This window comes from Pavona decussata, unplaced genomic scaffold, assembly GCF_977016875.1.
Source record: "Pavona decussata unplaced genomic scaffold, jaPavDecu1.1 SCAFFOLD_40, whole genome shotgun sequence".
Taxonomy (NCBI): Eukaryota; Metazoa; Cnidaria; class Anthozoa; order Scleractinia; family Agariciidae; genus Pavona; species Pavona decussata.
The window spans coordinates 3,037,152-3,051,605 of NW_028145462.1; the positions used below are offsets into that span (position 1 = coordinate 3,037,152).

General features: G+C 38.4%; 2 protein-coding genes and 1 pseudogene across 2 annotated transcripts; 2 read left to right on the forward strand and 1 right to left on the reverse strand.

The window, feature by feature from the left end:
* The first annotated feature begins 5,381 nt into the window (after nt 1–5,381).
* LOC146483218 (RYamide receptor-like) lies at nt 5,382–6,560 on the forward strand. Its single transcript, XM_085106251.1, has one exon. It carries the CDS (start codon nt 5,530–5,532, stop codon nt 6,505–6,507), a length of 978 nt encoding a protein of 325 aa, XP_084962377.1. The 5' UTR covers nt 5,382–5,529; the 3' UTR covers nt 6,508–6,560.
* Nucleotides 6,561–7,386: 826 nt separating this feature from the next.
* Nucleotides 7,387–9,379, reverse strand: LOC146483219 (uncharacterized; annotated as a pseudogene).
* Nucleotides 9,380–12,274: 2,895 nt separating this feature from the next.
* Nucleotides 12,275–13,720, forward strand: LOC146483220 (endothelin receptor type B-like). Its single transcript, XM_085106252.1, has one exon. It carries the CDS (start codon nt 12,291–12,293, stop codon nt 13,239–13,241), a length of 951 nt encoding a protein of 316 aa, XP_084962378.1. The 5' UTR covers nt 12,275–12,290; the 3' UTR covers nt 13,242–13,720.
* The last annotated feature ends 734 nt before the right edge of the window (nt 13,721–14,454 follow it).

Genomic DNA, 14,454 nt, shown 5'->3' on the forward strand with positions numbered 1-14,454 from the left:
TGAGCACTTCGTCTGCCAATTGTATGTACCTAATACAGTGATTACCCAAAATTGGGATGCTAGTTGGTGGTTGTTCAGGAAAAAAACAGGTGCAGTCTGACAGATTACCAACTACCAAGGCTGCTATACACGAAGTATTATTGAGAGCACATCACCAAGCTATGGTATGGAACAATGACAAAGTAACCAACCCTGAATTACCATCGCCGCAAGATTACGGTTGGATGATGGAAGACAACGAATGATTACCGGTGATGTCAAGACTGCCAGCAGCAAAACCAATTCTTATCTCTGGTTGTGACCATCTGGTCTTGGTTGAATTACAGTCGTAAAAATGTTTACAGCACACTGTAACGTAACACGTGATTTGAGTGATCCTTGTAGTTAAGTTGTAGAAAAGATGTAAAATGGAGTAGAATAGTCTTAGATTACTTGTAGGGTAGACGTAGAATGCAACTGAATAATTGTAGAATTGTCGTTGAGTGTCTTACACCCTTAACAAAGCAGTTTTTACTATCTTTAATAAGCTTTCTTCCTTTTTCAAGAAAACAATTCTTTTCTTTACTCCTGTTCTACCGTCGGCTAATAATCCATATAACAAGCTAACTATTGACACTGAAAACAAATAAGAGACATCGACGCACTGGCTTATGTATGTAGATTAATAAAAGTTAAACATGGACCCCAAAAGAAAACATTAAAACAAAACAATTAAAATAGCATATTTGCTAAGTTTGATCTTTTCGAATGCTTTAGCTGAAAATTTATGTCACAGAAAAGTTAAGTAAACAGAATCTGATTTCACGAATGTACGAAATGTTGTCGGCCTTACGAAAATGCTAGCTGGTCAAATACTTCGCATTTTAATCGAGATATTCGTCTCTCTGAAAACAAAAGGAACTAGTGCGCCAGTGTTACGAAATTGTAAGCTGTCGTTTTAATTTGCCGAAGAAAACTTTAGACTTTCTTTATGACTAAATTCGTGAAATTCTGAGGCGATTAAGGCCTCCAAGGAGACATTCACCAAAACAAACCGTTGGGAGCCGCTGGTTTAATAAAAAAAATATTCGATTGATAGGTTTGGCTCTTTGTCGTCCACAGGGAAATTTAAGCCAAGGATCAGTTAACTTTGTGGGGCTATTCAGGGATTATCAGAGTTCCTTGTTGGGTATTTTACGGATATAATGTCCTTTTGAACCTTAGCATTGACAATATCATTAAACAAAGAGTAAAGTTAACTTAGGATACAGCACAGGTTCATGCCCGATCAATTTATTCCGTGTCCATGTACGATATACCATTCGAAAGGTTTCGATCAGGGCATTTCACAGTAAATCTTACTAACTGAAACAAGTTTTCGCTTAGAGAGAAATTGGCTCAATTGTCAAGAGAAATACTTCAACGTAATAGTATCGCACAGTAGCTTGATTTTTCATCTCTCAGGGCGCAGAAAGATAAAAACGGTCAGAATTTTTTAAAAGAAATTGTTCATTTTATTAAAACCAGGATCATTGGTTTCTTGGTCGGACATGGGGTGGCTACGGCATATCTATCATCTCATATCTATCGCGCGCTCCTGAAATATTTGTTGACTGTAGCATAACCACAGGCAAGAAGGTTAAGATTCTTGAGTCCATGTAATGAGCGAGTTATAGCGTGCGAACAGATAAACGTTTAACAATACTTCATATTTACTGAGATCGCTCAACGAATCGATGTTTAGCCCTGCAAAAAGAGCGCACGATTTGCATGCCGTCGTTTAATTAGGTTTTAATTATCATGTTTCCCGACAACTAACTCGGTCTTGTAAAAAAGCTTTCTATGCGTTGTTACCGTTTCACTATCGCTAAAAAAACGCAATTTGTAATTCACTACCCTTGATATCATTTTTTTTTTCTTTTTTCAAGTAAACTTAAACAATTCACTTCTTTAATTTACGGGAATACACCAGATCTCCCGATCGATAATCATGATGAGCGCCGACTCAGGTAGCAATTAAAAGACATCTGCGTTACAGTTTCTGCACGTAGACTCCTGAAAAGTTCAACAAAGGAAGTTTAATTTTCCATCGATATATGTAACAAATTGACGTTGACTGAAAGCAATAATGATAATAGAGCGAGTGCGACGAAAACAAATAAAGCAGCAACACTATACGATGGGTCTTTACTCAGTTGGAGCAATTAGCTCTGACGGTTGTCGGTAAACTGAACAATATCATTTGATGATGGTTACTTAATTTCTTACCATTAGATCGCCTCGCCAAATTTGTCGGCTAAACGGCAAATTAGGGGAACGAGAGACAATTTCTGTTAAAAGGCGTTAAGACATATTGTCCGGGATAAAGATGGCCAAATTCAAAAGGTTTTTGTAGGAACTCAAGGGAATAAATCGTTTTAAGGGTCAGAACTGTTTAGAAAGGTTTGGCAAACTTCAAGTGGGCAAAGATTTCACTGAAACATTAGTTTTGCAGGGTAGGCCGGAAGTAATTCTCAGTTTACACCGTCATATCCTTCAGGCGACAAATGGTAAACAGCGTCTGTCTGTTTTCTTTCCATTTTTGTCTTTTTATTTAAACTCTGTCCAACATCCCGAATTACTACACCCTTCATTTTTTTAATGCACTTTTCTCTTCCAAAGAATCAGTCCGTCGGGAAAATCAAACTGAAGCAGTGAAAAACTTTGGGAAAATATATTAGATTTTCGTAATGGTGCGAAATTAATGTGATAAACAAAAACGTTTTGCACCTGTGTGTAAAGAAGGAGAAAATTAAAGAAGGACAATCCGCTAAACAAAACGCAATTCACAATTCACTACCCTTGATATCATTTCTTCTTTCTTTTTCAAGAAACAATTCCCTTCCTTTACATGGATGCACCAGATCTCCCGATCAATTACTATGATGCAAGTGCCGACTCAGAGAGCAATAAAAAGACATCTGCGTTACAGTTTCTGCACGTACACTCCTGAAAAGTTCAACAAAGGAAGTTTAATTTTTCATCGACATGTTTCAAAAATTGAAGTCGTGTCAAACCAACAAATGGTAATAGAGCGAGTGAGACAAAAATAGATAAAGTAACACAAACACTACAATTAGCTGGAAAAATTAGCTCTGACGGTTGTCGGAAAACGAAACAATATCATTTGATGATGTTTACTTAGTTTCTTACCATTAGATCGCCTCGACAAATTTCAAAGACCTCTAAACGACAAATTATGGGGACGAGAGAAAATTTCTGTGAAAAGGTGTTATCTTCGTTATTATTTTCTGGCAAAGCTGGCCAAAATTCAAAAGCTTTTTGGAGGAATTCAAGGAAATAAATCGTTTCACAAGTCAGAACTATTTAGAAAGGTTTTGCAAACTTTAAGAAGTAAAGATTTCACTGAAGCATCAGTTTTGCGGGGGAGACCGGAAGTGATTCTCAGTTTACATTGTCATACTACAGGCAACGAATGGCGTAAACATTGTATCTCCGTGTTTTCTTTCCGTTTTTGTCTTTTTATTTGAGCTCTGTCCAACATCCCGAATGATTACACTCTTTAGTTTTTTCATAAAATCGGTGTTCGGGAAAATCAAACTGAAGCAGTGAAAAACTTTGGAAAAAATATGTTAGATTTCCGCTATGATGCACGGTGAATGTGATACCAAGTTTTTTCACCTGTGTGTGAAGAGGGAGAAAATTAAGAGAGACGATGCGAAGCAACGTTTCTGCATATCTTTAGTAACTGAACAACATGAGGAAGAAACAAGGCGTGACTTTCTGATTTAAGGACTGAATGGGAAAGATTAGACTTCGCCGGAGTTATACACTAAAAAGAAATGAGATTATGTCGTCGTAAAATCAGGTACCAAGAACTCGAGTTTGTTTAGAATTTCAACTTCCCGGCTCGATCAACACTTAGTGACGATAACTTTTTCAGAGCAAAGGAAAGACAGAAACGCTGACAAAAGCAAAAAAAAGAAAATAAAAACAAATATGAATATTAAGAGAGCTTAGAGATGAAATGACTGTGAATACAGGACCAAAAATCTTTGAAGGATAACATAATTTGCTAACCATCTCACGTTAAATTAAATGTTTTTGACAATATTCCTGTCAATTGCCTTTACAAGTGACACTGGCCAGAATGTTATTTGTGGTTTTCCGTTGATGTTTTTGGGGGTGGAAATTGATCTGGAAAAAGATTAAAGGCTTTGCCATGTGCACATTCTTTGTTTGCTAAAAATATCTTTCTTGAAACAAATCGTTACCTTGTTCTATCGTCAGATGATGAGCTCATTTCGCGGCCGCATTAGATTTAACTTAACTTCACAGACAGTTTTTCTGTTACTGCTTTTTTTATTAATCCGTTATTTAAAATAGCGTTAGTTTCTAGGTATTTTTTCTCTCAGTTTTATAATTTTATTGAACACTTGGCTACTTTGCCCGCTTACTCAAAACAGATAAAAATAATTAATCAACGGTTACCGCCGTTGATTAAAAAAATTGTTCACTTCTCAACAAAAAATACTGCTTCATGAAAATCAACTCGAAGAAAACAGACATATCCAACTGCAACTAAATATTCAATAAATGACCCTCTTTCACTGGCGGTGGATTGCCATCCTGATGAATTTTTTTCTTGCTATAGTCGTAAATTTATGTTAGTTTATGTACCAAATAACCTTAGAAACAAATTCGTTCTTTTCAATATCAGGGGGAACTCAACGAGAACATTTAAGCTCTATGCTTAAAATGTTGTCTCGTGTGTTTCCAGATGGTTTGGTGGCCTTTTAGGGGCATATTTGAGTAAGCTAATATAGTATGACCTGTTCAATTCTTTAGCTGAAAATTTAAGCTTTAGAAACTGGAATCTCATTTTCCGAATGTATGAAATGTTTTTGTGGCATTTTTATCGAGACATTCGCCCCTCTGAAAACCAAAGGATCTAGTGTGCCAGTGTTACGACATTTTGAGACGTCGTATTTTCCAAAGGAAACTTTAAACTTTCTTTATGACTAAATCGGCAAAACTCTGAGGTGATTAAGGCCATCTAAAGAGATATCCACCAAAGTGAACCTCTGAGAGCCCCTGGCTGAATTAGAAGAAAACATTCTATTGAAAGGTTTTGCTCATTGTCGTCCAAAACCCGTTGCTTTAAGGTTTTAAAATTCACACTGAAAAGAAATTATTCTCAGGTTTGTTTACTGCCGATATACTTTTTAGTTTTAAACAACACAATTTTAAACCGCTTCCTTACATCATAAACTAATAAGATAAATTATCTCTTGGTGTTAAGCACCCATTAAAAACTGCAATAAAGAATACAGTTTGACAAACCGAGAAGACGTATCAGCTAATTGGCTATTATTAATTAATGATCTGCGTCAATGAAATTCAATAGCGCCTTTCTTTCCTTGCGCCGGCGACGAATCACAGAACACATGGTAATTTCCTCTTAAACATAAATAGAGCAACGGCGGCTTGCTAATGACAAACCGGATGAATTTGTGAAAGCAACCACAGAACTTTAGAAAATCAACAAATATGAACACAACGGTGAATGGATCGTTGACTTGCTCCATTCCGCTCAATCCTACAGCAGCAAAAATTGGAAAAACCTTCGCCTACTGCCTGATCTTTGTCGTTTCGCTGCTTGGGAATTCCTTTATAGGAATAATTGTTTACAAAACGCACACCTTAAGAAAACCTATCAACTTCTTTATCGTCAAAATGGCCATGTCCGACCTGCTGTATCCAATATTTCATTTTCCGTGGAAGGTGACAAATCTTCACGCGGACTCCTGGCTTATCAGCGGTGTTCTTGGCCACGCCTTGTGTAAACTGGCTCTCTTCTTAACAGATGTCTCGTTTTGTGTGTCTGTCCAGAGCCTCCTTCTGATAGCAGTGGATCGATTTGGAGCTGTGGTATTTCCCCTCCGTTCTCCACTCATCAGTTCAAAGCTGTGCCTCTTCTTCATTCTTGCCACGTGGATCATCGCGATGGCAGTATATTCGAAATATTTAGTCGCCTACAAACTTGTTGTGTACCCAGGACGACTGCTTTGTTTGGCGCGGTGGAATGAAGCCTTTGGAGAATCCTTCTCTGTTAAAAATTACTTCCTTGCATTATTTGTGGTATTACTTTACATCCCCATCGTCATGTTGACCATACTTTACTCTATCATCGTTATCAAGCTCAAGTTACAGAGGCGGCCTGGCGAACAATCAACCAACGCTGAACAACAACGAGCGAAAAGGAACAAAAACGTGTTACAGATGGCCATCGCTATCGTGTCGGGGTTTGTACTGTGCTGGGTACCCCTAAGTATTGCCTTCTTACTATTCAACTTTGCACGGGACAGTTTGCCTTGTAGCTTCTTTATATACTGGGATACTTTCTGGTTTATGGGTATCTCAAATTGTGCCATCAATCCTTGCATCTGTTTCATTTTCAGTTCCAACTATCGTATTGCACTAAAGAGACTCCTCAGGTGTTTTAGCTGCGCAGAGCAGAGCGAGTAATTTTTAAGTCTTCCGCCGTAACTGAGCAAGCGATTCATGGAACTCTCAGTCGAAAAAACGATTTATATTATGGTGGGTCTACTTAATTTACTATTTAGGAACGAATCATGATTTAGAGAAAGCCGTGCTGAACTTAACATAAATGAAATTCAGATAAATTTAGTAAAATGAAGTTTTCCAATAAAGGATTGCTTTTCTACAAAACTATTCTGTGGAAAGTTAAAAGTGATTATCTCGCTCGCCGGAAAAGAATCATTGTAAATATGCCTGTTCAGATGCCGTCTAATCCAAATTATTTATCTGGTATTCGTTTGACAAACTTTGCTGAACAGTTCAACAACAATTCTTTAAACCTCGGACTGTAAATAAACAAATAAGAAAGATGTAGCGGATTTCAAATCGTTCCCTGTTTTGAATTTACCTGTATAGCAGTTTCGCTGTTATTTTGGAAACACTAATTATATCATCGTTAGCTGTATCGTAGAAACAAAATAAAATCAATAAAATGTTATAACGTAGCTCTGTATTTAGCTGCATTCTTTTGTCTTCTGTTCAAACCTTACCGAATTGAAAAAAAGCAAATTAAATTGCTGCACCTGACTTCTTCTACTCCGCAATTTTCCTTCCATCAGCGCTTCCTATATATGTCATTGCCACAAATAACAAATGCAAACAAACCGGGTTGTTTTACCCCGGAAGCAAGAATCACGGCTTGTAGTCACCAAAGTCTTGAACTGTAGTTTAATTTTTTTTAATACTGTAAGTTGTTATTTTAAGCCGAAACTGACTTGGCCGCATCCAACAATTCATTTTCTCAACAGATTTGTCGAATCGAACAAGCCCACGATTTACAAGGCATCCTTTTGTCAGGACGTTTAAATGGGGTTGACAGACCTGCACGACTCCCGCTGTGTGCCCATTGTGTTTATAAAAGCCTTTATAGTTTTGCTTTAACAAGCATGTCTTTAAGCGATTTTCCTTTTCTATAAGAGATCAAGGGAGGTTCCTTGTATATCTCTCTTAGTAGCGGCTGGTTTTGTATTAAATGCCATTTGTCCATTAAAATGTTTTTCAAACATTGCAGTGATGGTTGAAATTGTGTCACGAAGGGTAGAATTTTCTTGTGCGCTTTCTGTTTTTGTGTAAGAGCGTTCTTTCTTTCTGCGAAGTTAACTTCGGAGAGGATTTTGTCCACCAGGTTACTAGGATAATGTTTTCCTCAAACACTACTTTAGAAGAGTTTGTCCTCAGAAGTCTAAGAGCCTCTCCTTTAACGAAGCCTTTTTTGACGCCTGCTGGGTGGCAACTGTTGTAGTTTGTGTACTGAAATGTTTCAGTAGGTTTGTAATGTGTGCGCACGTCGAGAATTGATTCTTTCTCGAATCTCTCTCCCTTATATACTGTTGTATCCAAGAATGTTGTTTCTATTTGTGAGACTTCAGCGGTAAACTTTATGGTAGGGTGGTACGAATTTGCTTGCTCAATGAAATGTTCTATTTCTTCTTTGTTTGCATCCCACAAACAGAATACATCAACAATGAACCTTTTCCACGTTAGGGGTTTCTTAACGCTCTGCCTCAAAATCTCCTTTTCTATAGATGCCATAAAGATGTTGGCAAAAGCTACCGCCATTTTAGTACCCATGGCAGTTCCGTGTGTTTGGAGATAGTCTTTCCCGTTAAATTGGAAGGAGTTCTCCTTCAGTATAAGGCTGAGCATTTCCCTGAGGAAATTTGTAGCTATAGGAGGGTTGTTGGCATGAAAGTTCTCGTATGCGTTGCATACTATAGTGATTCCTTCCTCCTGTTGGATATTCGTGTAAAGGCTAGTGACATCCATTGAGACTAGAAAAGCGTTTCTAGGCACCCTAGTGCTTTCAATAAATTTTATGAAATCTGTCGTATCTTTAAGATACGAGTCCTGTATTTGTGCTATTGGCTGAAGTAGTTTGTCTACGAATGATGATAGGCGTTCTGTTGGGCCATCACACCCAGATATGATAGGTCTTCCGACTAATGTCGGTTTGTGAATTTTTGTGAGGGTATAAAACACTGGGATTCGAGGCGGATTTGGTGTAAGGTTAAACCATTTAACCGTCATTTCGTCTATGCACCCTGCTTGGTGAAGGGCAGTAATGAGGTGTTTAACTCTCTGGGATGTGTCTCTAATCATTGGTTTGTCTAGTGGCTGATAGTTATTCCTATCGTCCAATTGTTTCTGTCCCTCATTGATTTTGTTTTCTCTATTCATAACGACGGTTGTTGTGCCTTTATCTGCTTTTTTGAGAATAATTTCTTTGTTGTTAATAAGCTCCTTGAGAGCTCGTCGCTCGCCGGGTGGCAGATTATTTTTAGGTTTAACCAGTGGAGTTTCTGCAAGCTTTATTTTGACTTCTTCTAAGTAAGTCTCAAGAGCAACTGACCGCTGAATCGGTGGAATCCAACTGGATTTCACGTGAAATGGATGTTGCTCAGTATTTTTGTCATGATAAGTATATTGAAGGCGCATCCTTCTTGCAAATTGGTTGAAGTCTGAAATTAGCTGGCGCCTTATCTGGTTTTCTTTCATGACAGGTGTTGGAATGAATTTCAAACCTCGAGAGAGTAAATTGATCTGCTCTGTAGTCAATTGTGTATCTGAGAGGTTTTTGATGTGTTACTTGCGTAATTCTATAGTCTCTCTAGACTTTTTTTGCTGTAAAGTATTTTTCCGCGTTCTTCGTTTGTAATTTCTAACAGTGAATGCATTTCTTTTTGTCCCTTTCTCCCTTCCCCCTTTTGAGACAGAGAGTACACTGGGATAAGATTCACTTTGTTTATTTTTACAATCATCAATCTTTGACAATAGTTGCGTGAACATGTCAATCTTCGCTTGGATATTCGATGCGAACTTAAGTACATCAGTACTCACTCACGTGTACATTTCCGTCTCTAGGCGCCGATGGCGTCCTGCTTTTTCTAGTTTGAAAAACACTAGTTTTGTTTCTCTCGCGAGACATTTCTTGCTCAACCTTGATGCGTTTACTTTGTAGTTGTTCAATGCGCCTCCGGTGGAATTTCGCTAAAGTGCGAATAAATTCCTGTTCGGCAGTTTTTCTAATCGAGCTTATTTCTTTCTTAAATTGTTCGTCTGGCGTGATATTTGCACGCACGCTATATCTAAGAGTCTTAGGACAGGTTCCGTCCTTGATGTGTGCCCTCAGTTTCTTAATTGCTGTCTCAGATCTTTCGATCTTAGTGTTGAGGGACAAAACTTCCATGGCTCGACGCGGCTTTTTGCCGTCTTGGCTCTGATGCCGGTTTGGCGTGTCTAATTTCCGTTTGCGCTCGTTGGGCTTCCTTGCACCAAGCTGGTTTTCAACTGGGTTCCTCGTAACTTTTTCATGGGTAGGCTGAGGTGCTGGATTTTCTCGTGTCGCCTGAGGTGCTGGATTTTCTCTCGCTGGCTGAGCGTCAGGGATCTCAATATCCCCTGTGTCTTCTTCGGTCTCGCTAAAGTCAATCTCGTCCCCAATGTCTAGAATGGACTCATTGGGATCGTCTTTGGCTGGCTGGTTTGGTCTAAGTTGACCATCTTCTGTAAGGATTTGAACATTCTCCATAGTTGTAACTGAAGCAAGTAACCGAAACCAGCTTTACCAGGCTTTTTAGGTAACTTTTGACTAAGCTAACCAGGAAAGTCTGGTAAAACCAGGCATACCAGACTCTTAACCAGACTTGAGTTCAAACCAAAAGCCTGGTAAGCCTCTTCACCAGGCTTACCAGTCTTTTTACCAGGCTTTTGTTGCAACGGGTTTATTGTCAAACACTTTTATCATGGATCTCTGGCTCGGCAGATTGGGCAAGCACTCCCCGTGTTATTACTTCACTTTACTTTACTTTTTTTCAGTCCTTTTCTTAGGTTCTGTGCGAGCCCACTGTCCATTGTTTCTGTTTTACAAACCCTCAGAATAAAACAGATTTTAATAGCGTGATAAACTTTATTTTCTCTTTCGATCTCGCCAAATTAAAACAATTCTCAGTTTCTTCACATGTGTTTCACTGATCCGTGTATAATCTATATATCATGACAAGCGCTGACACAGAAAGCAACTTTAAGACACGAGCGGGCTTATGCACGTAGACTGGTGCAAAAGTGCAATAATAGGAAAAGATTGCATTGGTAGGTCTTGCCAACTGATTATCGTCCAAATCATAGTGTTAATACACAGTTAGGACAAAAACTAACAGACAAACAAACAGAGGGCATTAATAAAAATAGATGAAAATACTTAATTATAGAGGGACTGTATGGGGACATAGCTCCGTGTTGATTTCTCGGTACAACGAGTGACGTGAAAAAAATTAATTTCCTCACTTGCCAAGATGTTCAAATATTTGTTTTTATTAGACTCTTTAAAGCAATATGTTGCATAATTGTTGGAAAAATATGTCCAAACCTCGAAGGTTTTTCAGTAAAAATTAAAGGTTATAAGCATAAGGGTAACGGACTTGTACGTTTTTTAACGATTGTTAAACCCGCTCGTTTTTTCACCTCACCAGCGCTGTTTTTTTTTTGTTTTGCCATCGCCTTTCACAACAGCTGCAAACATCAGATCATAACAAACCGCGTTATTTTAGCACTCATTTTTTCTACTTATAATTATTTTCTCGGAAACCTGATCAGGGTTTTAATTATAATAAAATCGTTTCCTAGTTCTGCCCAATGAGCTCACTCTTTTCTTGGTATCTTTTTACCAGGTTTTACCAAATTAACATGGCGAATTTTCCGACCGTCGCACGGATCAACTTTAGTTCTTTTTCCTCTTTTATACCTGTTCTGTCGTCAGCTAATAATCCATATAACCAGCTAAATATTGACAGTGAAAGCAACTAAGAGACACCTACACACTGGCTTATGTATGTGGATTTGTCAAACTTTAAACAGGGGAGCGCAAACAAAACATCTTCAAAGAAAAACGCTCATATGTTGTCTCCTGTGTTTTCAGATCGTTCGGTGGCCTTCTAGAAGCGTATTTGAGTAAACTAATATAGTATGATCTGTACGGATATTTCATCAGAAAATTTTAGCCGCAGAAAGTTAGTTTAGAAAACGAAATCTCATCGTTTCCCGAATGTATGAGCTGTTGTCGGCTTTACGAAAATTCTAGCTGGTGTAACATTTCGCGTCTTAATATTTGCCTCTCCGAAAGCGAGAGGAACTGGTGTTTCATTGTTGTTTATTTTTGAGCTGACATTAAATTTCACCGCAGGAAACTTTATACTTTATTTATGACTAAATGCGCTAACCTCTGAGGCGATTAAGGCCATCCAAAGAGATATTCATCAAAATGAACCGTCGGCGGCCCTTGGTTTAATAAAAAGAAAACATTCTATTGAAAGATTTTGCTCATGGTCGTCCAAAGCCCGTTTTTTAAAAGATTAAAAATTCCCAAAGAGAAAATTATTCTCAGGTTTGTTTGCTGTCTCTATACTTTTTAGTTTCAATAAACACAATTTTAAACTGCTTCCTTACATCAAAAATAAGATAAATAAGCTCTTGGTGTTAAATACCCATTAAAAGCTGGAATAAAGAAAAAACAGTTTGACAAACCGAGCAGACGTATTAGCTAAATAGCTATTATTAATTAATGATCTGCGTCAGTAAATTCAGTAGCGCATTTTTTTCCTTGCGCCGGTGACGAATCATACAATACATGGAAATTACCTCTTAAGCATAAATTAAATAGAGGAACGACGGCTTGCTTTTGACAAACCCGATGAGAAAACAGAACTTTAGCAAATATGAACACAACGGAGAACGGATCGATGACTTGCTCCAGTCCGTTCAATCCTACAGCAGCTAAGCCTGGAAAAACCTTCGCTTACTGCCTGATATTCGTCGTTTCGCTGATTGGGAATTCCTTTATAGGAATAATTGTTTACAAAACGCACACCTTAAGAAAACCTATCAACTTCTTTATCGTCAACATGGCCATGTCCGACTTGCTTTTTCTAATATTCCTGTTTCCGTGGGAAATAACATATTTACACGCAGACTCCTGTATTATCAGTGGCCCTCTTGGCCAGGCCTTGTGTAGACTGGCTCCCTTTTTATCAGATGCCTCGTTTGGTGTGTCTGTCCAGAGCCTGCTTCTGATAGCAGTGGATCGATTTGGAGCTGTGGTATTTCCCCTCCGTTCTCTACTCATCAGTTTAAAGCTGTGCCCCTTCTTCATTCTCGCCACTTGGATCATGGCAATGTTAGTCCACTCGCCATATTTAGTCGCCTTCAAACTTGTTCTGTACCCAGGACAACTGCGTTGTCTGGCGCGTTGGAATGAAGCCTTTGGAGAATCTTTTTCTGTTAAAAATTACCAGCTTGCGATGTCTGTGGTATTTTATTACATCCCCATCGCTATGTTGGCCATAATTTACTCTGTCATCGTTATCAAGCTCAAGTCAGAGAAGATTCCAGGCGAGCAATCAACCAACGCTGAGCAACAACGAGCGAAAAGAAACAGAAACGTGTTGAAGATGGCCATTGCTATCTTTTTAGGGTTTGTACTGTGTTTTGTACCCTGGAGCATTACCGTGTTACTATTATACTTTGCACGGGACAGTTTGTCTTGTGGCTTCTTTATATCCTGGTATATTACCTTTTTCATGGCTACCTTAAATTGTGCCATCAATCCTTGCATCTGTTTCATTTACAGTTCCAACTATCGCAACGCATTAAAGAGACTCCTTAGGTGATTTAGCTGCGCAAAGCATAACGAGTAATTTTTAAGTCTTCCGCCATAACTAAGCAAGCGGTTCGTTGAACTCTCTGTCGAGAAAACGAACCTATGGCGGGTTTACTTTACTATTTAGGAACGAATCAAGATTTAGGAAAAGATGCTGAACTTCAAATAAACGAAAACAACATAAATTGAAGTTCTTGAAAAAAGGACTGGTTTTCTAGAAAACTATTCTGATTAAAGTTAAAAGTTGTTATCTCGCTAGCCGGAAAAGAATCATTGTAAATATCTCTATGCAGGTGCCGTGTAATACAACTTATTTATCTGATGTTCTTTTGAGAAAGTTTGCTGAACAGTTCAACAAGAATTCTTTTAACCTCGGACCGTAAATAAACAAATAAGAAAGATGTAGCGGATTTCAAACCGTTCCCTGTTCGGAATTTACCTGTGTAGCAGCTTCGCTGCTATTTTGGAAACACTAATTAATATATAATCGTTAGCCGTATCGTAGAAACAAAATAAACTCAATAAAATGTTAAAACGTAGCTCTGTATTTAGCTGCACTCTTTTGCCTTCCGTTCGACACTCACCGAACTGAAAAATAGCAAGTTAAATTGCACCTGAACATCTTCTACCCCGCAATTTTTCTTTCATCAGCGCTTCCTATGTCATTGCCAAAAATAACTAGTGTAAACAGACCGGTTTGTCGTACTGCGGAAGCAACTTGAGAATCTTGTAGTCACCAAAGTCTTGAACTATAGGATAATATTTTTCTTTCATCCTGTGAGTTGTTATTTTAAGCCGAAACTGACTTCGCCGCATCCAACAATTCGCCGTTTTCTCAACAGATTTGTCGGATCGAACAACCCCACGATTTATAAGGCATCCTTTTATCAGGTTTATTGTCAAACACTTTTAACGCGAGTCTGTGGCTCGGCAGATTGGGCAAGCACTCCCCGTGTTATTACTTCACTTTACTTTTTTTCAGCCCTTTTCTTAGGTTCTGTGCATGCGGCTCGCTGTCCATTGTTACTGTTTTACAAACCTTCAGAACAAACAGTTTAAAAGCGTGAAAAACTTCGTTTCTTCTTTCGCTCTCGCCACATTAAAACAATTCTCAGTTGCTTCACATCTGCTCCACTGATCAGTGTGTAATCTATATAACACGACAAGCGCTGACACAGAAAGCAACTTCAAGACATGTGCGGGCTTATGCACGTAGACTGGTG